Source organism: Oryza sativa, chromosome 3 (genome assembly GCF_034140825.1).
Source record: "Oryza sativa Japonica Group chromosome 3, ASM3414082v1".
NCBI lineage: Eukaryota > Viridiplantae > Streptophyta > Magnoliopsida > Poales > Poaceae > Oryza > Oryza sativa.
In genome coordinates, this window is record NC_089037.1 from 2,438,602 (window position 1) to 2,464,785 (window position 26,184).

Sequence of the window (26,184 nt, forward strand, 5' to 3'; positions counted from 1 at the left end):
AGCACACGCCTCCTGCCCCGCTCGCCTGCTTTCCCGGTGGACGCCCATTTCAACCTTCATTTAATGGCCAGCGACTTCCTTGCCATACCTGTGCTGAAGCCTGGAATGGATCTGACCGGGACTGACATACCAACTCCAGGAGTTAGCACGCCGGCTCCGGCTAGGGACGAGAGCCAGGAAGCTCTCATCATTCCGACGGGACGGGGCGAGGCGTGTGACAGGCCGCCTGTTGCCACCTAACCCGCGATCTGACCGGTCTGTGACCGGTCACACACCGCGACCGGTCACGGACCGGATAAGCGTGTGCTGCGCCGCATTAAATGCGGCGTGGTGCGCTCGTCCAATCTTGCTATAAATGCGGTTAGGTGAGCCCCGCTGTGCTCACCTAACCCACACACGTGGCGCCAAAACCACAGGGGGTCGGGGCGCCCCAGCCCTCGGGGCCGAAACGGGGGCGGTCCGACCCCTCGGGGAGACAGAGGGAGGGGTGGCCACGTCATCCTCGGGCCCGACCCCCCCCCCCCGAGGGGGTCAGGCCACGTGGGTGACCGCGGCTACCCAAGCCTCTAGTCACGATACCCCCAGCCCCATGTCACCGACACTAGCCCTCATTGTAAAAAGCATGTTTCCCTTCTTAGGCAGCTAGAGGCCCATGTGGTGACCCCTGACCAGATAAAAAGGAGGCCCAGGCCTAGGAGAGGGAAGGAGGAGGGGAAAAAAAGAGGAAGGAGGGTTGGGACTCTGGGGAATGGGTTCTAGAGCCTGAACTCTCTCTCTCTCGCTCTCCGGCTCTCTGTATTCCTTCAGGCACAGATCCACCAGAACACAGGAGTAGGGTGTTACGCTTCTCAGCGGCCCGAACCTGTCTACGTCGCCCGTGTCTTGTGCACTTCCTCTCTCGCTGACGTTCCTCAGATCGAGGGCGAAGAACCTCACTTAGCGCCCCCGGCCGAACCGGCAAAGGGGGGTCTGCGCGGTCTCCCGGTGAGGAGCCCCACGCTCCGTCACCTAACGATCTAAAATCAAATGCTAAAAAATAAACTACATGAAATAAATCTAAAATTAACTCTAAATTCAATATTGAAAAAAAATTAATTTTAATTAATTAGTATAAGTATAAACGAAAAGATAAACGAGGTTGTTAATCATGCATGACACACCAGCAGCTGTGCCTGTACGGTCCAGTTACTACTCGGGATGAGTTGCCTGCCTCTGAACCTGTAGTAATTTAGCCATCGCCGCTGTCTTTCGCTGGCCTGGCCATGCCCATGCATGCATCCAACAGCTGAAACCGAAGAATCTTTCGATGCCCTCCTGGCCTTTCGACGACAAAGCAGCAGCACGATGATTTCAGGTCGTTCTCTCGCCGTGGCTGCTGCCCCTCATTTGGACCGCGACGCATCTCTCGTCTCGTCCGGCGTTTTGTCCCGTCCCCTGTTCTCTCGCGTGCACGCCGTTGAGGCGTTGAAGCTTCCACGTCTCGCGTTTGTCGCTAGCACGCGGCACACAGCCTCTCATATGCAGGTGTCCGCTGATCTGATCTGTAAAACAGAGTGACAAATGTTGGTCTAATTGCAGGCTTTCGCACAATAATAAAAGAAAGACCAACGAGCTGTAATTGGCGATGGACCCTTTGTCATTTCATTTGCTAGATCCATTGCTTCCCTAGCTAGTAGTTGTCTAGTGCACTTCAAGCTTGGTTTATTTTGGTCTGAAAAGCGAGCTAATACGACATGATCAACCATTTCTTGTGTACCTAATCATCTATACCCATCTCTGCACGTGATCTGGGCCACCCAGTAGTGTACTAGTACCTGTAGAGAGGCCGCATCGGTCGGCTCTTAAAAACGCCTAGTCCGTGCAGCCGTGGTGCTGCCTACGTAGGTACTACTGCTGCCCTGCGCGCTAGCTAGTGTCCTGTAGCGTCGTATCGATCGACAAATCATGGCACACGAAGCCCTGAATAATACGAAGCCCTGAATAATAGCCCTGCTTGCATGCAGTTGTGCAGGGACAATCACAGGTAGTAGGTCCTTGCAACTGCAACAGTACTACGCTGCTGTGCGGGCGGAGTACATGCATTTGCCTTGCATATGGCCACGCAGTACGGCGGCGAGCGAGAGGCATCGTCAAACAGTCACATGCACGGACGGCGGCGCCCCCACGCCATTGGATTGGATTGGACCGCGTCGTGGTGGTGGACCGCTGCTCGGCTTCACTGCGCATCAATGGCGTACGAGACAACGATGCAAGGACATGGGAGCTAGGGAGATGAGGGAGACCAGGCTTAACGGCATCCTCTGTCTCTTGGTGGTGTCAGGAGAAGGTAGAGTTGGCCTTTAACCTCTCCTTGATGTTTGTTTTCTTTGGGGGCGAAAGAGCAAAGAGAAACCGAATGGAAGTGTGATAATATCGGGCAATAATCTGAAGTGTTAACCATGAAGTCTGGAGAGTGAAGTTATGGACATTACTTCTGAATGGAAGTAGCACATGTCTACATGATTGAAGTTGTGATCATCACCACATAAAAGGACAATGCATGCAACATGATGAGAATAGCATCGAATCATGTAGACCCATCACCTTTGGTTTCAACAACAATGCTGTATGAACATGTACGGTGCAAAATGACTACGGCAGTACGTGCAAATTAGCCCACTGACCAATTTGCAGCCTGATTTGAATATTGCAGGCCGTACACAGGTCCAGAGAACCAAGTTGTTACAAATCGGCCCAGAGTTCGATTTAGATTTGGTTAACTCGGGCCTAATTAAAACTAGGCCCAACACCATTCTACAACAACAAACCGGTCCACCCAAGTCCATAATTAGGTAAATCGTAATCGTAACGCCGTCCACTTTCACCGTTTACTTCGAGTGCACTTCACGGCTTGTTCACCTCTCTCCACTCGCCCCACCGTCCCCACGGCCTCGTCACTGTTCACGGGGACAGTACGACTACGACGCTAGCTGCCACGAGTAGGTGGCTGCATTGGTTTGCATCTCCCTCGCTCCCCGCACGAACTCTGTCTCCACCACCACCACCTCGCTCCCACTCCCCACCGCCCGGCAGAGCTCGCCTCCTCCTCCTCCTCCTCCTCCTCCTCCTCCGCCGCCGCCCCCGGGCTCCGCGAGGCGGGCGACGGCGAGGATGGCCATCCCCGTCGAGGAGGCCATCGCCGCCCTCTCCACCTTCTCCCTCGAGGTAAGCCACACGGCTCTCCCTCCTCCCTTGCTGCTCCCGTTCCCCCCCCCCCCCCCCCCCAAAAATTCCGTCCCGATCTGCTCGACCTGGGAAACGCTATGCGGAATGCGGGGCCCGTGCGTCTCGTCCGGGCTGCGGGGGACTTGGTGTTGGTTTTGCTGCGTTGCTCGAATTGCGTTGCGAATTGGTAGTGTCAGTATGAGTGTTCGTCCGTTTGTGTGCTCGTATTCAAAGTTTAATACCCTAGGAGAAGTGCGAATCTAGGGTTTTGGGGGTCGGTTTGGTTTTGTTGCAGTCCAAGTTGAGTTTCAGAGGATTTCTCGCTGGTCGCTCGCCTGAATTATGGGGTGGTTAAACTAATGTCGTCCAATTTTTGCTCCACTTTAAATCTCTAAAGGAGCATAGAGCTGCACATTTTGTGCTGTTAGACTTCCCTAACTTCAATCATCTGGGTAGGTGTTGATCAGTGGTGCTGCTCTTCTGTTGGGTACACTTCAATTTTTTCTAGATCTGTTTAGCTTCGACCCTAATGAAATGTTGAACGGGAGCTTCCAACGGACTGTGTCTAAATGCAGAAGGATGTGTCGTGGTCCCCATGGCTTGACATATAGAGGTGTGAGGTTTGCCAGCTCTAGCTGTTGTCAAGCTCATTGTCAACCACAACTAGTAGAATTCCCTGTTTTGATCTCAAATGTAGGAGAATATGGAAACATAGGATTTCATTACCTTCGGTTGTCTTATGGATAAGTTATAGTTTCATGTTTCTCTCTAAGTAATGTGGAACAGATCCATATGCTCTTGTTTTGTTATAGTTTGGTCACCACATTTTAACCTTACGAAACACATACTTAGTTAGTGTGCTATAAGTAGCAATCCACTTTGTTATAGTTTGATCACCACATTTTAATCTCAGACTCTTGCATGAATGTGATCTTTTATGTAGTATCTGCACCTTTTTTGCTTGATCCTGATTTTCATATTAACCTCACATATTTTTAAATTTCAGGATGAGCAACCAGATGTGCAGGGCTTGGCTGTGCTCCTATCGAGTGAAAGATATGCAACTAATAGTCCTATTGGTATGCAGCATGACGATGAATTTATTGTCATTGTCACTTTTAACTATATTTTGCTGTTAATTGTTTCTTTGATGCCTGATGGCAACACCGTGAAAAGTTGGAAACATCTACCATGTTATCAAAGTCTTGATTGGTTTTTCTGCTCTTAGAAAGTAACTATACTATTGAAACAATAGCTTCGGTAGTTTAATTAATACCGAGTTCTGATAGTTGTTTTTGTCATCTGTTATTTGCACTTTAATGTTCAGAATACAGTGATGTTGCTGCTTATCGTCTGTCATTAGGAGAAGATACAAAAGCGATCAACCAGCTGGTTTGTAATCGTATATTTATTTGTGATTGTATAGTGCATTCCTGTTGCTTTTCAATCCTTTTTACATGGATTTAAATGGAAGATGATTACATCGTTTCTTCTATTCTTTCTGTGGATGAAAAATGTACTACAGAATACTCTGATTCAAGAGGGAAAAGAAATGGCTTCTTTGCTGTACACATATCGTAGCTGTGTTAAAGCGCTACCTCAGGTTTGCTTCAGCTAACTATACATTCATTTGATTGCCATCCAAGTAGTTATATTATTTCACAATTCTAAGACATTCGACATTTTGCAAGTCATTTGGAGATTTACTATTGGTAATAATGAAGAAGACCTTATTTTTCAACAATTAACTTTCGCTGTCATTCTGTCTCTCAGTATCAGTTTTCTTCTTTGATTTGTTACTCTATTTTCTCACTTTCTGTGTGCCAATCCTGAGCCGGCTGTAGTTTATGTTGATTTATTCATATCCTTTCTGAGGTAGTTCTGTTCGAGACTTGAGTTGATTAATTTGCTGAAGTATCATATTGTGGACTTTGGAACTAACAGAATCCTCTTTCTATTATAGAGCACATTGTACTCATTTTTGAGTTCATTTCTCTATTTTTAGTGTCAAATGGATTTTATTGTACATATTACATAATTCTCCAAGTGATGTGCAAATTCTACACGATTCCCTACTGTGATCTTGAATATCATAGACTATAGAACTTTGAATGCAGCTGCCCGATTCAATGAAGCATAGTCAAGCAGATTTGTACCTTGAAACATATCAAGTTCTTGACCTGGAAATGAGCCGCTTACGTGAAATCCAGAGATGGCAAGCATCTGCTGCTTCTAAGGTAGTACCTCTTCTGTGTTCAATTACTTCATAATACCTGTCTCTTCTGCTACCTCTGTCTCAAAAAGAGTGCATTTCTGGCTAAGCACATGGACAACCAAGTCTGTAGCCAGAAATGCACTCTTTTCTGGGACGGAGGTAGTATGTTATCTCATATCTGCTTCCATAAGTGATTTCAGTTTCTATATTGTTAGCCAATTGTATTTCTTGTGCTAATAAATAGTAAATGAGTATGTCCTGTCCAAAGACTTTTGAAACTTAAAATCTGAGCTAAAAAGTTCCCGATTGATCCACATGATGATCATGCGTGCATGTGGTGATGTCTATCAGTCTATGTTAGTTGCCGTTGTGCCGATGTGTTATGGCATCTTTAAACTTAACTACCAATTAAGTTGGGTTATATACAGCTCTAAGTGTAATGTGAGCTTGAAAAACAAACCATGTGAAGTGAGGAACGTATTTCCACAGATATAGAACCAAAACTTGCTACCTTTTGAACTTCTCAAGATCGTAGGAATTAATAGCATTGCATAAATACAGACAGGTTCTGCAAACAGAAAATGCAATTCACTTGGAAGCAGCTCATGTCGTAATGCATTAATTATATTTGTCTTGTTGTATACTTAAATTAAATGCAATAAATACCTGAGTTGACAAACAAACAGGTGATCTTTTTTTCTAAAGAAATCACAAACTGTCAAGAAAACCTAGTTGAAGGTGCAAATAGATTATCATTTTTTGACTGATTGTTCAATTCTTTCTCATTTTGGGGTTTCTAAGTTGACACAGACCTAACTTGAAGACTTCTTTTCCCATATAACTAGCTGGAACTATCTTCATCTTCTTAGGGGAACTGTTACTCCCCTGCAACACTATCAGATCTATTCACATACAAATATTTTGGTCTCTGAAATTTTTATTGTAGTCCCATCATAGCTTATATTACCTTTTGAGCAGTTTAAGTCCTTCAGAAATAATATAGTACCTGTTTCATATTTTTATACCTGTGTTATCTTGTGCAGTTGGCAGCTGATATGCAGAGATTTTCTAGGCCTGAAAGACTGGTTAATGGACCCACAATAACTCATTTTTGGTTTGTCCTTTTTCCCTAGTGACTGTTCCTTACCTCTTTTCTTTGTCATATGCTTGTTTATCGTGCTAAGTTACTGGCCCTATACTTCTAAACAAAGTGGGAAGTATTCTGGCATCAATCTTCAAAACCCTATCTCTATAATACTCACGGGGGGCCTTAAAGATCTAGCAGATATGAACATAGATTCTTTTTCCCCGATTAAATGGTGAATGTTGAAAATGGACTTGTTCCTTTATTGGTGGTGGTGGTGTATGTGTGCTCTACACCTCACTTCAGATCTTTTGTGAATGGACTTATGTTGACGTATATGTCTTTTGTAGATTGAATTCTTTGTGCATATTTATGTGCAATTGCCAGTAGATCTAATGTGAATACTTAATGTGAGAGCAGTAAGTACTTACAGTTATTTAAGTCTAGAACTTATGGCATGTTTATTCGAGATCCATTTTATGCTAGTTTAAGAAAGAACATGAATTCTATAAATGGGATCCATTACTGTATTTTATCTTCTGAGTTCTGACTTCCCTGAAGAATTTATATTAATCTCTCTTCTGCACGAAACTTGCATGCCTGGATAGGGTATATAACTTATTTCATTATATATTACTATTTTTTTAGCAGCGCAATTAATATCACAACCTTGTTCAAACTCAGTAGTCAGTATATAATCTGCCAGATGATGTTACCTTCATGTCACTCATTTTATTTCAATCCAGGTCTATGCTGAAGTTGCTTGATGTCCTTGTGCAGCTTGATCATCTTAAGAATGCAAAAGCAAGTATACCAAATGATTTTTCATGGTACAAGAGGTACATGATCATTTTAACATTTAATTTTGAGAGCTCCTCTCACAGAATGTCAGAGATGAGTTGTCACAATAAAATTTGTTGATTTCAGTTGATTCTTCATCATTCAACATCTGTGAACAAAATCAACAAATAAAATTGTTTTTATAGGTAGGATTATTTTAAACTGGCCGTAATGATAACTTAGGAATGTTTAAATAGTTTTACTTACTTGTTGATGGAAAATTATATTTTCATATGATTTATGGTTTCTAAAGTACAGCCGCATTTGCTTTTTAGTCCTTGCCCCTGTAGATGATCCAACAATTAATTAGTGCTTATAATCTCATTTGTCTTTCATGCAGAACATTTACTCAAGTAAGCACCCAGTGGCAGGATACTGACACTATGAGAGAAGAGCTGGATGATCTTCAGGTTGCTCGTTTGTCATGTCTCATTTTTTTTACAAAATTTTGTTATGTTGGTTCATGAATTCAGCTGGGGAAAGGGTCCAAAGACACGAGATAGTGCACTCACCCTCTACTAGATCGGCAGGCTTTTTCCAGTTGTGCTAGAGAGACTGTGAGGCTTACTGGACTAACTCAATAGATTCATTGTTGAATGATAACGGGGGTACATGGGGTTCCTTGATATATAGGGAGGACCCTAAGAAACTATTCTCTAATATTATGGAAACCCATTTTGAATCTTTATCTCTAGTTTCCTAACAAATGTAGTCTGTTTCCTAACCTAAGGCTTTCTATCTTTATTTGACTTGATCCTTTGCTGGCACTTGCAGATTTTTTTGAGCACCAGATGGGCCATCTTGTTGAATTTGCATGCCGAGATGTTTCGAACAAATACGTATCCCACTTTTTTTTTTAATAAATGAAGAATATTTCAATGGTTGTATAAATCTTATATATGGTTTCTTTCTAGAAACCCCTTCCGTAAGCAGTAGGAAAATAATATGTTCTCAAAATAAATAAAATATATCTACCACAAGGATCTTTGCTGCCATAGTAACCATGCCCTCCAGCTGCAGGACAAAGTATAAGTTATAGGAATTGACTAAAGAAAACACCAACTTTCTTGTGAGTATTGTAGGGATATAGTTCTACACTTGAAAATTGTTATTGGAAGTTTATTTACTTGAATTATCTCCCATTGATGCCTATGTAGCAGATGTGTACAGCACATTTGTAGATTGTGGACTTGCGTTTGAACAGTCTTGATAATTCATCAATAGTCATTTACAATACAAGCATACATGATTATTGATTCTGCATGTACCACACTGGAAAACTTAATTTTTCTTGCCTTCTATGGTTATTTTCTTTGATTTCCTTTGACTTAAAGAATAGTGTTGAGGACATTCTACAGGTTCTTATAGTATTTTGTGTGGAATCACTTGAGTTAGACTTTGCTCTTCTTTTTCCCGAGCGCCATACTCTACTTCGTGTTCTCCCAGTTTTGGTTGTTCTAGCAACTTCTTCAGAGAAAGAGAGTGAGTCACTCTATAAGAGAGTCAAGATGAACCGTCTTCTCAATATTTTTAAGGTTCGATTACCAAGTTGTCCAGATAGTCTACTTATTTTCTTTGGGTTGAGTGAGTATTATGTGTGCTATTTAGGATATATTTACCATTTTACTTAATGTTTTTCTTATTTATTTTTGGCAGAACGATCCAGTTATTCCAGCGTTTCCAGATCTGCATCTCTCTCCTGCTGCAATTTTGAAGGAGCTATCATCGTATTTTCAAAATTTTTCCAGTCAAACCCGTCTTCTTACTCTTCCATCTCCTCATGAAATCCCCCCTCGAGAGCTACAAGAATATCCTTTTCTGTGTCTTTTAAACATGTTTTTGTTATTGTATACTACAATATTTGTTTTTACCTGAACAGAGGTGGCTATTATCCAAGAATCCCATCATCTATGTAGATAAAAAGTTCAGAAAATATTTGTTATTTTTTCTTGCTGATATATCATGTGCTAAGTGACCTAAATTTATGTGTGGCAATTGGTCATGTTATGCTTGAAATTCCTTAACTAAACCACCTATCAGAGGCATTACTTGATTTTGAACCACATGGGAACTATCAGAGCAGAGCATGATGACTTCTCTATACGTTTTGCCTCTGCAATGAACCAGGTGGAAGTGAAGTTATTGTCATTTTTGGGTTAGCATGTAAAGTTTTCATTCCAGTGCTTTAGTAACTCTCCTAAATATTAACCGTGAAACTGATACACTACGGATTACCATTACCGTTTATGTCCTTGATAGTAAGCACCGCAAAACATTGTCTCATGTATATGTGATATATCATTATTGTGGAGTTCTATGCAAGAAGAAAAGTGTAAAAAGAGATTACACTTAAATTTTTCAATTAACTCTGAGATAATTACGATTGTTTTTCTTTTGTGTTCTGTGATGTGTGTTTACAATGAAAATTGCAATGTGCTTCCAGATGATAATATTGAAGTCATCAGATGGTGCGGATAATGACTGGTCAAGAGATATTAAGGGGAACATGTATGATATTGTTGTTGAAGGCTTTCAGCTTCTTAGCCGATGGACTGGCAGGATATGGGAGCAGTGTGCCTGGAAATTTTCGCGCCCTTGTAAAGAACCACCTTCAGATTCTCAACATGGATCGACAACATTTTTTGACTATGAAAAGGTCTTCTTTCTTTTAAAGCAGTGCTGGCAGCCAATTATTTTAGTGTCTTAGTTCTTCTATTTTGTCCTGGTTACAAACTTTGTAATTCTGTGTTTTGTTTCCTCTCCTTTGTAAATATTCTTTTGATAATATAATATATCTACTAGATAAGGCCGGTAGTATTTTCAGTAAAAAAATATTTTTCTTCTACTCCATTTCCTTATGTTTGAAATTGTTTGTGCATTGTTTATTGAAAACCTTGCATCCCTTTTCTTTTCTTTACCCAGAATGATAATTGTACTAATGCTTAATTCCAATCAATATAGGCCTCAGAATTCTAAGATACATTTCAAACATCAAATTCATGAATATAATGATTGGAAATTTAGAATTCCTTTGATCCTTTACTATGTCGGAAACTTTAGTCTGAATTTATACACATGCATGATCATCAATCTCCAGGGATGGGTTCGCAAGGTTTCTTGTTATTTTTTTTCCCATTACGGGATAGATTAAATACAGAACCCTGATTTGGCTTGTATACACTAAGTGAGGCACATGTGGGCACAGGAAGAGACCTTTACACCTGATTTGTTGGCTGAAACTAATTGATTGAATCTTTCTGTTCATATTTCTACATTCTTCCACCCTGACTAGGATAATGGTGCCTACCTGTTGCATACTCGCATTGTGTAGTGGGCGTGTAGCCTTGAAATGTCAGTAAATTAGTTCCTTTCTCTAGACCTAAAAAAATAACACATCCCAAAAATGTATTATTTTATTTTTAATATTTTTCTTCCTTTTTGTTTTGATATAGGTTTTTTTAATGTTTACAACTCAATTTTATTGGTTATGGACATTGGACATCTTGATTGATTATGGACATTTAACAACTTACATGCAGGTAGTACGCTGGAACTACACTGGAGAAGAACGGAGGGCTCTTCTTGAATTAATTGGTTACATAAAAAGTATTGGATTGATGATGCAACGCTGTGACACCTTAGTGTCTGAAGCCTTATGGGAAACGATACACATGGAGGTCCAAGATTTTGTACAGGATAAACTAGATACTATGCTCCGTACAACATTTCGGAAGAAGAAGGACCTATCTAGGTTACTTGTTCGTCTCAACCATCCTTATTTTAACATGATACTGTAAATTTGCCACCAGCAGTTCCAATAGGCTCCAATAAATCTTGTTCTATGTTTAGTTCAATCTGGGGATGACATAGTTACTTATGTCAATTCTGTATTTGTCATTTATATTTATTTATGTATGATGCCAATTCTTCCTGAAATTTGAGAATTCATTTGGGAACTTAAATTTAAGTTTGTCCATTTTTCCTTTGCTTTTCTTTCAGGATCCTCTCTGATATGCGAACCCTCTCCGCAGATTGGATGGCCAACACTAGCAAGGGAGATCCAGAACACAACTCGTTAGAAACAGAGGAAATGAGACAAAGCACATTCTACCCAAGGCCAGTTGCACCAACAGCTGCACAGGTTTTTATTAATACTTTATCATGTGAAAGCTTTTGCTTCAGTAGCTCTATGTTCTTACAGTAACAAAGGGGTTAACTATCTCATCTATATTAGTTGGAGTTTAGAAATTTGGTCTGCTATTTTGCACCATTGATGTTCCACATGTAAAGACTTTCCCTTATTCCCTTGTATTTCTAGCATAAAAACTATCCAGTTTAATAATTATGTTGAGTAAAATTTGATGATAAACCATGAGTATAACACATTGTAAAATTCTCCATTTAACTTTTCCGTTTTCCAATTTCACATCATACTGCAACTTTAGTTGCCGTGTTCTAATGATCTTCTGTTCACCCTGCTTCTGATTTTTAACTTTTGTTCCTTTTACCAATATGTTTACAGATTCATTGTTTGCAATTTCTCATCTGTGAGCTTGTATCTGGTGGTAATATGAGAAAACCTGGAGGACTATTTGGCAATAGTGGCTCTGGAATACCTGTGGAAGATCTTAAACAGCTAGAGACATTTTTCTATAAGCTCAGTTTTTTCTTGCATATTTTGGACTATACAGGTGCCTCGCCTTGATGCCTTCTCAAACTTAGAAATAGCTACTATCATGTTATAATTTCGCTTTACGTTTGGTGTGTTTTTTATGCTTACTGAAACTTAAATTATCATATGTTTTCTTAGGGAAATATGCTCACTTTACTATAATATTTTTAGTGCTCTAGAATTGCCACTTACTACCTCTGTCCCAAAATACGGGTATTAAGGAAGTAGGTGGAATTAAATGGGTGAAGGTTGTGATTGGTTAAGAAGAGGAAGTACATGGAGAAATTAATTGGGGGAAAACTGTGATTGGTTGTGAAGAGAATGTAGGTGGAGAAGTTGTTGTATTTTGGGACAAATTTTGAATGCTAGAAGTTGCTATATTTTGGGAGGGAGTAAATTTTAAGAGTTCATATATACTGTGGTGATCTTGTTTCATTGGATACTAACTTAACTGCTAATATCTGGGGTACATGCAGCTACAATTGGTACTTTAACTGATCTTGGATTTCTTTGGTTCCGAGAGTTTTACCTGGAATCATCTCGTGTTATCCAGGTCAGCATTTTTTGCTTGCTTATTCTAGTTTGCCTTATCAGAGTGATACTAGTGGGGGTCTCCACTGATAGGACATACTACTAAACAGTGCATTTAACTAGCAAGCAGTGCTTAAATGAAATTAAGTTCCTAGATCAATTTTATTCTTACTTCGCATACTCAATGGTGTTCCTCTGGCTATTGCAGCAATCCAAATCATCATAAGAAATCTTCATAAAGGAAGATTGCTGTTTTGTAGTGCTAATATTAGCATGTCTTGTTGACAGTTTCCAATTGAATGTTCACTCCCCTGGATGCTGGTTGAGCACGTCACTGAAACACAGGATGCTGGTCTTCTTGAAAGTGTTTTGATACCATTTGACCTTTACAATGACTCTGCCCAGCATGCGTTAACTTGTCTCAAGCAGAGATTTCTTTATGATGAAATTGAAGCTGAGGTAAGCAATTATCGTTGTCGTAGAGTTTTGAATTTCAATATAAAATTTCCCATTACACCCTTTCCTTATCATTACTCTTCCTTCTGTTTCATAGATTAACATTTTCATTCTGGAATCTATTCTTATTTTTTACAATGTAGTATTGTTTATATTCTCTTGTTATTTTCACTTGCTTGTATAATTTTCTGTTCGATCCTTTACTAAATATGTCATAATTAATAGGCATGAAGAGTCAATTTTTCAATAAATTTACTCTATAATTATAAAATCTATGTATGCATGATTGTGTGTGCACCTATCAACGTAATGCCCAGGCCCAAATTGTTTGATCTATGTGTCGGCTCGTTATGGTGGTCTGTGTGGTATTCATGTGTTTATTCTAGATGCATATAAACTCTTGAGAAACCATGCTGGGTCAGCCCTTAGGCAAAGCTTATGTATTGGTTTGGCTGGAAATGCTTGTGGTATTGCAATTAATCCCTTGTTTTGCATTAAATATCTTACTGGTGCTACTTGTGTGCTGACTTGTAGGTCGATCTTTCCTTCGATCTTCTTGTTGAAAAGCTTAATGAGATCATCTTTACATATTACAAGAGTTGTGCAGCAAGGTATCCACCTTCTTTCAGTTTTTTCTATTTTAATATTAGAAATGGATATGTTGACCAAGAAATGCGAATAGCAAATTGGTTGATGTTGGGTGTCTTTTTCTGCTAATTATTTCCCTCCTGTATGCAGTACTCTTCTTGATAGTTCATTTACCTACTTATGTGATGATGGTGAGAAGTACTTCGTCAAACCCCTGCGGTTTGACGCCATATTCAAGCTAAGAAGAGTAATGGTAAGTCCATGAATATGGTTTATGTTGAGACCTTCAGTATTTGTTGATCAAGAGTCCAACTGCTCCTGTGTTTGTATGCGTCATATACCATAATTCCAAGATATTGGGAACCTATATACTTCTTGATATCAAATTGCATAGTTACTTTACTATTCTATATGCTGAGAGCCATGGTGAGGTATTTCTGTTTACAAATTGTGCTTGACAAGTGGTACCCAGCCATGAAATAGATGTTTTTGAAACAAGAGACATGCAATAGACATTGCACATATTATAAGGATACTAGTGTTAAAGGGGCTTTTGTTAATGCCGTACAGTTCGTTTCTTTTATATCCGCTCATTTTCTGTTCCGACTTGCAGTGCACAATCAAACTTCAGCCCATCTTATAAGTACCTTTTGTAGCTTTGCTTTTAGCGCCTAAACTATTACTTAATATTGAATGTTTAGCTTCTTGGTCTAAGGTATCTTTCAGTTACTCCTTTTAGCTTTGTCTTCAGTCTCTAAATCAGTATAGAAAATGTTTTGTTCCTTGGTCCATCCCTTAGTCAAATTGTTTTATTTCAAGCTCAGCATGTTTGCCTACTTTCAAGCCTACTAAGATATTCATTTCAGGTTAATTTTGTTGTTTTCCATTATTTATGAGTGTTGCATTTTTCATATCAGGTCCTAGGGAGGACAATTGACCTAAGAAGCCTGATTACTCAGAGAATGAACAAACTGTTTCGGGAAAACATTGATTTCCTACTGGAGCGCTTTGAAAGTGGGGATCTATGTGGTGTAGTGGTAAAGATTGTTTTGTTTTTATTTAGACCTTTTTAGTTACCCTGCTCTATTTTGTTAGGCGTTTTACATGCTATTTCTGGTCAATCAACCATTCTTCTTTGTCTTCTCAAATTAGGAACTGCAACAACTGTTGGATATTTTGGAGCTTACGCATCAGTCAATATCAAAATTTCTTGAGTTGGATTCTTACTCTCTTATGCTTAGCGAGATGCAAGAGAACCTTTCGCTGGTTTCTTATTCTAGTCGCATCTCTTCTCAGGTTTGGGTCCCTAAACCCTACCATGTTACATCTATTCTTGTTTTTGATATCTAATTTATTCCAAAAAAAAGGCATTTGATATATGCAATATTATTTGGTCTCACCATGGCTGCCTGGTAATCATGGTTTGTAATATGTTTCTTGTACTAGCTTGCATTTCCATTTGTCAGCAAGAAATTACCAGTTGGTGGTGATAGTGTGATGTATGCACTTGAAAATATCTTCTATGGATTGTAGATAGATCTGTGTAGGAATATATGTCTTATTTGTAGGAAGATTACATCCTCTATTCTTCTGCTCCTTCGTGTTTATTCATGCAAAAATTTCGGATGCATCCAGTTGAAGTTCACCCTAATATGATGAATTTTCTGGCTGGTGCAGATATGGAATGAGATGCAGACAGATTTCTTGCCCAATTTTATCCTATGTAATACCACACAGCGATTTGTTCGATCATTAAAAGGAACCCATCACTCTTCTCAGAGATCAAGCGCCTCTACCGGGAAGGCCTATTTCTATTGTGGATCACATGTAGGTTCTTTGTTATATTTGCTGGTATCCATTTTGAGTTTTTTTATTTAAATTTGAGTATTTTGTTTTGACTTGTAAATTTGAAGTGCTGATGTTGTTGAAATTTTCCAAAGTGCGTATACAGTTCAATTTTAAAGTTAGGAGTTACTATGTACGATGTTATAGGAAAATGATACCATCATTGAATAATGAGCAATTGCTGTTGGTAAAAAAAGTTTTCAGATTATTTGGAGATTAAATCTGAGAATCACATTTTGCTTGAATATCAGTGCATTATAAATTGTAAGATGTCTCCAATATTGCATCTCATACATTACAATTTTTACTTCTCATTTACCAATAAATGATTTTACATTTTTACCTGGCAACAAGCTATACAATGGCACGCTGATTTCTATGTCACGTTCCCATTTTCTTTGTAGGATTTGACCATGGCATACCAGGGCATTTCTGGTTTGTACCGTGACTTTTTTGGGATCCCTCATATGTTTGCAGTTGTTAAGCTTCTTGGTTCCAGATCATTACCTGGTATTATCCGTGCTTTATTGGATCATATATCAAGTAAGGTGAGTTGTCTAAGCTGTCATGCACATGAAGGGGCACTAACCCATAGCCCAAAATTTATTTAAGTGGAAGAGCAAGCTTGCCAGCTGTTTCTCTTGTAACAAAAACACTGTGCAACAGACCCGGAAAAATGGTTGACATTTATTACTCCCTCTGTCCCAAAAAGACTTTAACTTTGGCTATGAATCTAGAGAAGCATGTCCAGATTCATAGTGAAAAATGAAGTCTTTTTGGGACGAAGGTAGTAGTACCTAAGTATCTGCTCTTCCTTTTCAGATAACAGCTATGGTGCCAAAAATAACTGCATTGCAAGAAGCACTGCCCAAATCTATTGGACTTCTTTCATTTGATGGTGGTATAGCAGGTAATGGTGGCAGCCAGGTTTTTAAATTACAATGTGTGTGTTCTGTTTCCGTTTGGCCTGTTAATACTTGCCCAAAAGAGAAGGCAAAGCATAGTATATCTGAAGGGACCATCTATCATCTTAGGAGCACTCAAGTTCAATTGAAATATGAGATGGCATTGGTGAATAGCACTCCATAATATATCTTATCTATCCTAGATATTGATGCTACTCAGAGACTGTATTCTACAATTCTTCAATTGATTCTGTGAATGTTGCGAATAGGTCTTAAAGTGGTGTTATTAGTAATTATATTACTCCCTCCTTCCAAAAGTCTAAGTCCTATTTCTTTTTGCACCAAGACCAAGAAGCAATTAATTCATTCACCATGTGACAAAACCAATGAACATGCAACCAATAAACACTAAAATGGCTTCTTGGGTTCCTATCAACAATTTAATTTAGCACATAATGACTACAAGTAGGACTTAGACTTTTGGAAAAATCAAAGAATGAAATAAGTCTTAGACTTTTGGAAGGAGGGAGTATTATATTGCACCTTTAAAGGACAAGTAGTTGCTAGTAAAATGGTGTATTGCCAATTTAGTTCCTAAAGTGGTGTTCGAGTAGCTATAAAAAGTTTGTAGTCTTTTGTTAAGAATGGGATGGCCTCAATTTCTTTGGACATTGTGGTTATTGACAGGCTCATTTATAGTCACCATATACCAAATTAAATATTGTTAAATTCCCCGCACACTTACTACTAACTGCAGCTTGTGTATGTCATAGGTTGTCAGAAGATAGTTCATGAAATATTGACTTGGGAAGCAAAATCAGAAGTGAAAACTGAAGTTCTTCATGATCTCAAGGAAATTGGGAGTGCTTTGTATTGGATGAGCCTTCTGGATATTGTTTTGGTGAGCATATGTTTGTACGCAACTTCATTAGTTTCTTTTCTAGTCAAAATGGTGCCCTGCCGTCCTTCTCTGTGCTGTTGCATGTAAGCATGTGTCCTAGAAACTAAGCTTATCGTAGATATTGAAAACAAAAACAGTTTAGCGGTATGTAGAGTATAGTCTTGCAGTACACCTACTGAGAGGAGTTGAGCATCCCTTGGTCTTTGCACCTAGGATATGAGGTAGAGAATCCATATTATTACTTAGTCATTTGTATTTTATTGGGACCTTGCATTATGAATTATCTCTGAAAGATTTCTCCAGGACAAGTTTGTGTCTCCTCACCTCATGCAGCCATATTAATGCTTTTTTTGTCCAATCTGCTCACTGTTATGCTGTTCGGTTTATAAACATTATAAATTACTGGCCTATGCGGTTTTCCCTTACACAATGGAAGTCCTTTCAATTGTGGATTTTTTTTTTATTCCAGTCACATATTTGTTATGAAGTACTCTCGTTATCTTACTGACAAGCATGCTCATTTTTCCAGAGACAAATAGACACTACACAGTTCATGCAGTCTGCTCCATGGTTGGGATTGATTCCAGGAAATGATGGGCAAGTGAAGCATGCATACTCTGATAATACTCCATTTACCACTTTGTTAAGTGCTGCCACCAATGCAGTTGCATCAAGTCCTGCATGCCCAAATCCATCTTCATTTCTTGTCATGGCAAAGCAAGCTGAAGCTGCCAGTAAGTGCAGAGCCTATTTATTGAATCATATTTTCAAATGATAGTTTTGTGTTGAAGTTTTTTTTTAGATAATGGAACTTTATTGAACTCAGCCATGTGTTGATTTTTTTTAGTATCAAAAAAGAAAAACAATAAGAAATTTGTTGTGGACCCGTGCCCTCCAAAGGTTTGGCAGGAAATGGCTATCTCAATTGTATCAATGGTGTTATGCTATCTAAACCAGTTAGTCTTTGCTTGAATGGGTTGAGTACGGGTGGCATATCATCCTAATTGTTGTTGAACACTGAGATTTGGTTGAAATTTCTACAGGTCTACTCTACAAATCAAACCTAAACTCTGGGAGTGTGCTTGAGTATGCTCTTGCTTTCACGAGTGCTGCGCTGGATAGGCATTACAGTAAATGGAGTGCAACTCCAAAGACAGGATTTATTGACATCACCACATCAAAGGACTTTTATCGTGTTTTTAGTGGTCTTCAGTATGTAAGTAGACTTCATTATCAAATATCTGTTACAGTATGTATATCTATGTCATCCATCATTTACAGACCTTTTAGCCAACAGCTGGTAACAAGAAATGTTGGGTGACAATAAATAGTTTTATGGTAATAAATAGTTTTTCTTCTTTTTTTTTTCTTTAGAGCTACTTGGAAGAGAGCATCAATCCTTCGAGGAAACAAGAAATGTTGGGTGACTCTGTAGCTTGGGCTGGCTGTACAATCATGTATTTACTGGGACAGCAGCAGCATTTTGAGCTTTTCGACTTCTCTTACCAATTTCTCAACGTGGCAGAAGTAGAAAATGCAACAGTTTCACTTTATCAATATTCAGATAGGAACAAAAGCCCGAATTTCTTGCAGGTGAGATCATTTCCCGATGTTCTAGATCTGAAGTAAAATGATACTCATAATATTGTACTTCATTTTTATTTCCGACATTCATGATGTGCATGAGTAGGGTTACGAGGGTATCCTTGAAGCGATGAGGAAAGCCAGGAGGCTCAATAACCATGTTTTCTCCATGTTGAGAGCACGGTGCCCCCTCGAGGACAAGATTGCATGTGCTATCAAGCCAAGTGGGGCGCCTCTTCACCGTATGAAGTTTACGAACACCGTTTCTGCGTTCGAGACATTGCCACAGAGAGCTACTTGAGAGGCTATTCGGCGTGTATGTGTTTCCTTCCTTCTTTTTTTTCCTTGTACGTGTGAGGTCATATGTTTTATGTTCTTGTAAAGCTGCTGTATATAATGTTGTGTAATTGTAATCATAAACGATGAAAACAGCTTGAGTGTTATTAGGATCTATCTTGTTGTATACGCAAATTAGAATCTTATGTTTAGAGAATTTGATGCAAGGATGTGGGAGTAGGCAGATGCAGCTATCTTTCTCTAAATTTCGTGTTAATCACGAGGCACAGATTGTATCTTCCTTTTCCCTCGTCTTCCAAGTCATCGTTTTGTGTGTATCGGTAATGGCGGACCAAGCCCAACTGCTTCCCTCTTCGTTTCAGGTGTTTCAGGTGCGAAAACACAACTGCTTCACTTGTTCTCGCTTGGAAATAGTGCACAAGCATTTGATATATAAACTCGTTTCTTGCCAATCGTGTGATCACCAACATACACGCAAGGACTTGAGTTGCTGAGCTCTAACGACGAGAGCGCGCGTACCAGCGAGGCAAAGATGTCTAGCTTCAAATCGCCAGCCATTCCTCTCGCCGCTCTTGTCATCACCGTACTCCACATTGCCGCCACCCATGCGCAGATACCCGCCGCGACGACGACAGGTGCCGCCGTCTCCGCCACCAACCCACAGAATGGCGGTGGCGGCGTCTCCGGTGGCGTAGGCGCCACCGCGGGCGGCGCGCACGAGCCCCTGGAGCTGTACATGCACGACATCCTCGGCGGCTCGAGCCCGACGGCTCGGCCCATCACCGGCTTGCTCGGCAACATCTACAACGGGCAGGTCCCCTTCGCGCGGCCCATCGGCTTCGCGACGCCCAAGAACGGCGTCCCGATCCCCAACTCCAATGGCGCCATCCCCACGTACAACGGCAACAACGGCATCCCGCTGGACACCGGCCTCTCCGGCGCTGGTTTCCTGCAGCCGGCTAAGGGCGCCTCGGCGGCGCAGGTGCAGCTCGGCCCCGACGGGCTCAGCCTCGGGTTCGGCACCATCACCGTCATCGACGACGTCCTCACGAGCGGGCCGGACCTCGGCGCGCAGCCGCTCGGCCGCGCGCAGGGCGTGTACGTGGCGAGCGCCGCCGACGGGTCGGCGCAGATGATGGCGTTCACGGCGATGATGGAGGGCGGCGAGTACGGCGACACGCTCAACTTCTTCGGGGTCTACAAGGTGGGATCCACCATGTGCAAGCTGTCCATCACCGGCGGCACCGGCAAGTTCAAGGGCGCCTGCGGCTTCGCCGAGGTGCGCCCGCTGATCGCCACCGGGCAGCACGTCACCGACGGCGCCGAGACGCTGCTCCGGATCAGTGTCCATCTCGCCTAGTATAGTACCTGGAGTGCTCGACCATGCCATAAGTTTTGCCGTTGGTTCTCACGTCCTTGGGTTGGGTTGCTTTGCTTTGGGCGTTTCATGGTTGCGCTGTTTGCTCCATGTGCAATGATCTTACAAGTGTGTGTGCGTCCTCTGCAGGGATTAAACTTTATGAAAGCAGAAAAACACTTTAGTATTATGGTAAATCCATTTGGGAAAGAAAGTTACTTTCATGTGCATTCACTGTAAGTTGGGCTCCAGTCATTCATAGCATATTAGCAGCCTCAATCACAACGGTATTTCACTTCAACGCTAAGAAGAAACTGAATTGGAAATCATGATGGATGTACATTAACAACGAGAATCTTAGATTTTATCAGAGAAACTAGCAAGATGAGAAACTGCGTCCTCAAGGCGCGACAAGTGTACAGCAAACCTGTCCTTCAGCTCCGCCAAGTCTGTTTCACTGAGAGCACTCCGCATGATCTTGAGACCGTTCTGTACAAGCATCATTCCTTCACAAATTCTATCTGGCATCTTCCTCTTCTTTGTTTCCACATCATTAGTAACTGAAACATTCTCAGGCATTCCTTCACAAATTCCATCTGGCATCTTCCTTTTCTTTGTTTTCACATAATTAGTAATTGAAACTTTCTCAGGCTCTGGAACTAGAGGAATTTCCAAGCATGATTCAACCAGTTTCTTCAGCATTCTCCCCTCTGAAACTAGTGAACATATTTGCTCTTCAGACCATTTGTCATCTCGCAAGGCTACCTCTTTCTGAAGGAAGGCTTTCAATTCTGACATAAACCCATCCTCATCTATGTCCACCCCTGTGCATGTGTAGGAAAGGGCAGCATCTACAGGAACAAATTTCCAGAGCTGTGCAAAAGAAGTGCGAGCGGCAAAGTACCCAAAGGAACCCATTGCAAGGTGAATGAGTGCCCAATGCCGCTCCCTCAGCAAGAAATGGAACAGATCCCACATTGCAGAACAAAGTGGGTTTGCATCGTCTTCAGTAGTGTTCAAGTGACCAAGAATTGCCATAAATGAAGCCATTGATGGTTTGCACTGAGAGATTGCTGTATTTGAATTATCAAAACTGGACATGAACAGAGTGTGCAACTCCAAAGTTAACTTCTCCAACTCACTGAACGCACAAAGATGCCTCATGTGCGTAATAATAACCAATATGGAACTGATGTGCTTGACAAGGAGGTTCTTACTGCTATCAGGTGAAGTTCTATAAAGATTAATGAGAGAGGTGGCAATCTTGAACATAGTAGCAATACTTTTTTCATCAATGGTAACGTCCTTTATTTCGCTGCATAAAATATTGTGTACAAAAGAATTGTTTCTTTGGTTCCAAAAATAAAAGCAGCATTTTAGCATCAGACTGAATAATAGTAAGAGACAAGGGACTTACCAACTCTGGAAAGCAGAGGCTAGAGCATGTACAGGAAACCCTATTATGCCCGAACTAGAAGAAGTTGGCAAGTTGATTTCTCCATGATTCTTGAAGTAGTTCTGATTCTGTAGATACCCAGCAAAAGAAGTGAACAGTGTCTTCACAGCATGTTCCTTTACACCACGAGATAATGAATCAAAAGGAAATCCTTCCATCAACAGTGCTAAGTACAAGATCGATGACTTGGAAGAGCTATCATTCAGCATGGTATAAATTTGATCAATTGTTGCAGACGATGCATAGCTCAAGATGTTACATGATGCACGAGCAAGCTTCCTCAGAGCACTGAGAGGTGCAAGAACTTCCTCTGGTGACGCTAGAGTCTTTAACAGAAGAAATAGCTGATTGATTAAATAGGTTGAAGTTTCAGCTTCAGCATAATGCATGAAGAAACACCATAGCTCTGTTAGAATTTCCAAGCAAAGGAAATGGGGATGGAAAAGGTTCTCAAGTAAGAAGACTTCAAACTCACTCCAAGCAGCACTTGAAGAAGAAGCAGCAATCATAAAAGTCTTCAAGGCTTGTATAAGAGAAGTATATACAGGTTGCCAGACAACCTTAGGAGAATCATCATCACTACTTAGTGCAGGAATTTGGCAGCCAAGTACATATGAGTAGACATCTTCCAACGTTAAAATATTAAGAAACAGATGTAGCTTCTTACATAATTCAATGACCACCTCTTCCCTCAACCATGGGGAAGCATTGAGGAAGTGCAAGAACACAGTAAATTCAGCAGGTAAAAGTGCCCTGTTTATATTATCAACATCAGAATCCACAGAAAAAATGCAACCCAATGTAGCGAAATTCATTGTATGATCAACTTCTCCGGTGTACTCTGGATTACCGGTTCGTACTTTTTCCAAAAAGTACTGCACGAGCTGGCATTTAGACTCTGGACTTACTTCTGTTGACTTCATAAGTGTGTCTAACAGAAGAAAGGAACTAGGCTCCAATAACTCAAAAAGTAATTCACTTGCTGCTTTCAACTGGGGATTTCTGCAGAACAGAATACTTGAGTGTGAAATCAGCAGTGCACACCGGATTATGCTCTTGTATATTGCCATTGTTTCAGATGGATATATAGAACAAATCCTAACGGCGTTCGTTAGGAAATATTTGATTGGTAAGAAAGCCCTTCTAGCTTCAGCGGTACCAAGGACTTCTTGTAATGGTACACACCATCTCTCAGTAGCAACCCTCAGAGATTCAATGGCAACTGAGATAGGAATTAAAATAATCTCTCTTACATTCACCTTTTCTTCTACCATCCCTTTACCAAGCTGCAGTAAGGAAATTATGCCCTTCCATGATATATTCAGTAAAATCACCTGGCTTCCACCACTGGATGCTGCATGGGTTCCTATTTTACACAAGGACTGAATAGTGCATGCTGTAATCTGGGCAATGTTGCTAGTAAGATCTGTCTCTTTGTGTTCCTCAGTTGTCTCTTCTTTAGGCATGCTCATTATGCACTGGTCTGATTTTGCAGCCTCGGAGTACACTCTGCACAGTTTGATGGTTTCATCTAGAAAAACAGGTGCAGCCTTAGCAACATGTCCTGTAGTTCCGAGTTTCTGTCAACAGAGAGCATAGACAATGACTCCATTTCTACAATATTAGCATTTCAATGATTTGAAAAGAGCACTACCATCTCATATGATCAAAGTTGGATAAAAAAACATAAATTTTAGCCTGACGAATCTATGTATTAGTCAAGGGTAGGAAGCACTTCCAATTAAAGGATGAATTTCCAATATTCTCACAGAAAACATCTCTTTAGGAGTAAACAAAACTTGTAAGTAATTTGAAACAGATAAGGTCTATTGTTATTGTAATGTCATGGAGGTAACATATTTACTCTAGTTGGCCATTATTTGCTATTTCCCCTTTAGATTTTTGTTGCTAAGTTACTTTCAGGAGATGAAGGATATATATATGCAAGATAGCATATAAAACTATCTTATAGGACATAAATCAAGCAACATGATCATAAAAAAAAAGGAGAGAAATATAGATTTCGGTCATGCAAGTTAAACCACCTGATACGACCATTGTGTAATATAGGAACTGAACCGTTACCTTGTCAAGTATTGAGCTTTCAGTCAGGGTTAGTAACTCCAAAATAAAGTCGCCAACAGCATGCACAGTATCTTCGGCAATGCATTTAGATGCAACAGGGAGGTGCTTGGAAGAGATATTTAAGGTCAGTGCAATTATCTGCAGTCAAATAAGTTGAACTTGTATTGGAACATTCTAGATAGAATCACAGTTACAGAAAGGAATAAATGATGTAATGAATCTCCAGAATGTAGAACAATTAAGTATAAACTAATATGAGCTGGTGAAAAAAATGTAGTGATTGAGAGTAGTACTGTTCACTTGCATAGGTCTGCATTGAAAAAAAATGTAGTGATTGAGAGTAATGTACAAATGTTCTTTCTGTTATTACTGATAACTACATGTATTGCAATGAAATACAAACAGATCTTTTTTAAGAGAGAGAGAGAGAGAGAGAGAGAGAGAGAGAGAGAGAGACTCAAAGCCCTTGACCTCAGGAAATAATCTGGAGTGTTCTTCCTCTTGGGCATCTTCAGATTCATCAATAGATTCAACAGACCACAGGAGATGCCTCACACACCACGAACCAGCCTGGCATAGGTGCACCAAAAAACAAGCAAATGTTTTGATTGGTTGAGCCAGAAAGCAGATAGGCAGGCAAGGTAGGTACAGCTGGCACTTATGATGAAGCAAGACTCCATTTGGAATGGCAACAAGTACCTTTGAACCAAGAGTAAGAAATGGCCCCAAGCAATTGGTTGTATCTAATTCTGAGCATTTAAGAGCAACCTGCAGAATTGACTTGTGTAGCATGCAGTGTGATACACCGGAACATGTGGAATCATCCCACGATGCCTAAGATGTTGTCAAGGTACCATAAGAAAACTCCTTACTAGAAAACACTGACAACGTCCACTAAGAAACAATGAATCAGTGAGTCCATCCGACTGGCTACATATATCATCGTGTTTCTGGATATATCAAGTATACCGAGATAAAGCAATAAAGGATACGATCAGACTTTCAACCACTAGGCCCAGATCATCTGCACACAACTGAAAAGGATCCTCGAGTTGGTTGATAAGGGAAATTCTGTTCTCCAAAACCTGCTATTATATACAGATCATGTTGTTATTAATGCCTGGAAGAGTATGGATTAACTAGAGCGCGCACAAATCCCCAAACCCCAACGGCCAACACCTACAGAAGTTCGCGGAGATTCATCTTAAATCCCACCCAGAAACATCCATTCCCCCATCCCCACCCCCCAAATCTACATCCATTCCACTCGACCGAACTCTCTATTCGTGGAAACCAATCACGGCCGCAGCACTCGAACAATGTATCAAGCTAAACCCTAGAAGTGGCCTAACGGAGCAAATGGGGACGAGGAGCCGCACGAGCACGCACCTCGGAGGACTTGATGGCTTCCACGAGGGACCCGAGCTCGCTCCTCCTCCTCCTCTCCTCCGCCTCCTCGCCGGCGGCGCCGCCGTCAGCCTCCATTTCCCTCCCCCGTCTCGGCCGTGCACCTCGGCTTTCCCGCCTCCTCCCACCCCTCTGCGCTTCGTGGAGGCCAATGTCCAATCAGCTGGAGATCCAGGCCGAGATCATTTGTGGCCGTCCATGGGCTGAATCGGCCCATTCCGCTCCACTTTAGCCGGTTCAAACGGTTTGTCGCGACTCTCGTTGGAAACAGTTATTCGCTTGGTTGACTTTTGAACAGTACTACTTCTGATCATTTATCTCATTGAAAACTAGTACAGTAGTAATTGTCATACTTAAGTTACTTAGCAAAAAAACCAAATAAACGATAATTATATACTCCTATTCTTTAATAATAGGAAAGGCCAACCGATGAAGCCCTTAGTTGTCATCTACTGTAAAAAAAAATGTGAAAGTATATATTAGTTTACTTAAATGCCGTGGGAATGGCTGAAGATTAGCGTGCCACCTCAGCCGTCTTTTGCAAAATAAACCCCATGCTTTTGATTAATTACGTGCCGGTCCTTGCTATGTCCACCGTCCGATCTTGAGATAGGCTCGATCTGGCCGTCCACGTTCCCCCTTTGGCGGCCCTTCCACACCCGTGGGATCGTTGGATCTCTAACAGACGGTGTGGATTTCGCCAACACGTCCAAACCCTAGCCGCCCGTCCTCTCCTCCCCCATGCGTGCCGTCTCGC

General features: G+C 40.9%; 3 protein-coding genes across 4 annotated transcripts; 2 read left to right on the forward strand and 1 right to left on the reverse strand.

Annotated features, from left to right (window-relative positions):
- Nucleotides 1–2,984: 2,984 nt before the first annotated feature.
- On the forward strand, nucleotides 2,985–19,402 carry LOC4331593 (protein PIR). The gene is made up of 30 exons (XM_015775521.2): nucleotides 2,985–3,204; nucleotides 4,211–4,283; nucleotides 4,532–4,596; nucleotides 4,730–4,807; nucleotides 5,322–5,441; nucleotides 6,463–6,533; nucleotides 7,250–7,342; nucleotides 7,684–7,753; nucleotides 8,118–8,182; nucleotides 8,683–8,878; nucleotides 9,000–9,151; nucleotides 9,377–9,470; nucleotides 9,787–9,999; nucleotides 10,883–11,094; nucleotides 11,343–11,484; nucleotides 11,866–12,034; nucleotides 12,492–12,568; nucleotides 12,835–13,005; nucleotides 13,537–13,613; nucleotides 13,741–13,843; nucleotides 14,508–14,627; nucleotides 14,743–14,886; nucleotides 15,268–15,417; nucleotides 15,840–15,983; nucleotides 16,258–16,345; nucleotides 17,114–17,241; nucleotides 17,771–17,975; nucleotides 18,285–18,457; nucleotides 18,616–18,834; nucleotides 18,932–19,402. The coding sequence occupies exons 1-30, from the start codon at nucleotides 3,151–3,153 to the stop codon at nucleotides 19,124–19,126; spliced, it is 3,861 nt and encodes a 1,286-aa protein (XP_015631007.1). The 5' UTR covers nucleotides 2,985–3,150; the 3' UTR covers nucleotides 19,127–19,402.
- A 131-nt stretch (nucleotides 19,403–19,533) lies between these two features.
- Nucleotides 19,534–20,719, forward strand: LOC9270488 (dirigent protein 16). Its single transcript, XM_015775526.3, has one exon. It carries the CDS (start codon nucleotides 19,655–19,657, stop codon nucleotides 20,480–20,482), a length of 828 nt encoding a protein of 275 aa, XP_015631012.1. The 5' UTR covers nucleotides 19,534–19,654; the 3' UTR covers nucleotides 20,483–20,719.
- LOC4331594 (uncharacterized) lies at nucleotides 20,681–25,584 on the reverse strand. Of its 2 annotated transcripts, none has more exons than XM_015775523.3 (7): nucleotides 25,410–25,584; nucleotides 25,013–25,105; nucleotides 24,720–24,854; nucleotides 24,492–24,590; nucleotides 24,021–24,158; nucleotides 21,897–23,515; nucleotides 20,681–21,794 (listed from the first exon to the last, which is right to left on the reverse strand). In XM_015775523.3, the coding sequence occupies exons 1-7, from the start codon at nucleotides 25,503–25,505 to the stop codon at nucleotides 20,837–20,839; spliced, it is 3,138 nt and encodes a 1,045-aa protein (XP_015631009.1). In that variant the 5' UTR covers nucleotides 25,506–25,584; the 3' UTR covers nucleotides 20,681–20,836. The 2 variants fall into 2 exon arrangements, with proteins under 2 accessions (XP_015631009.1, XP_015631008.1); XM_015775522.3 differs by having other exon boundaries at nucleotides 25,013–25,108.
- Nucleotides 25,585–26,184: the final 600 nt, after the last annotated feature.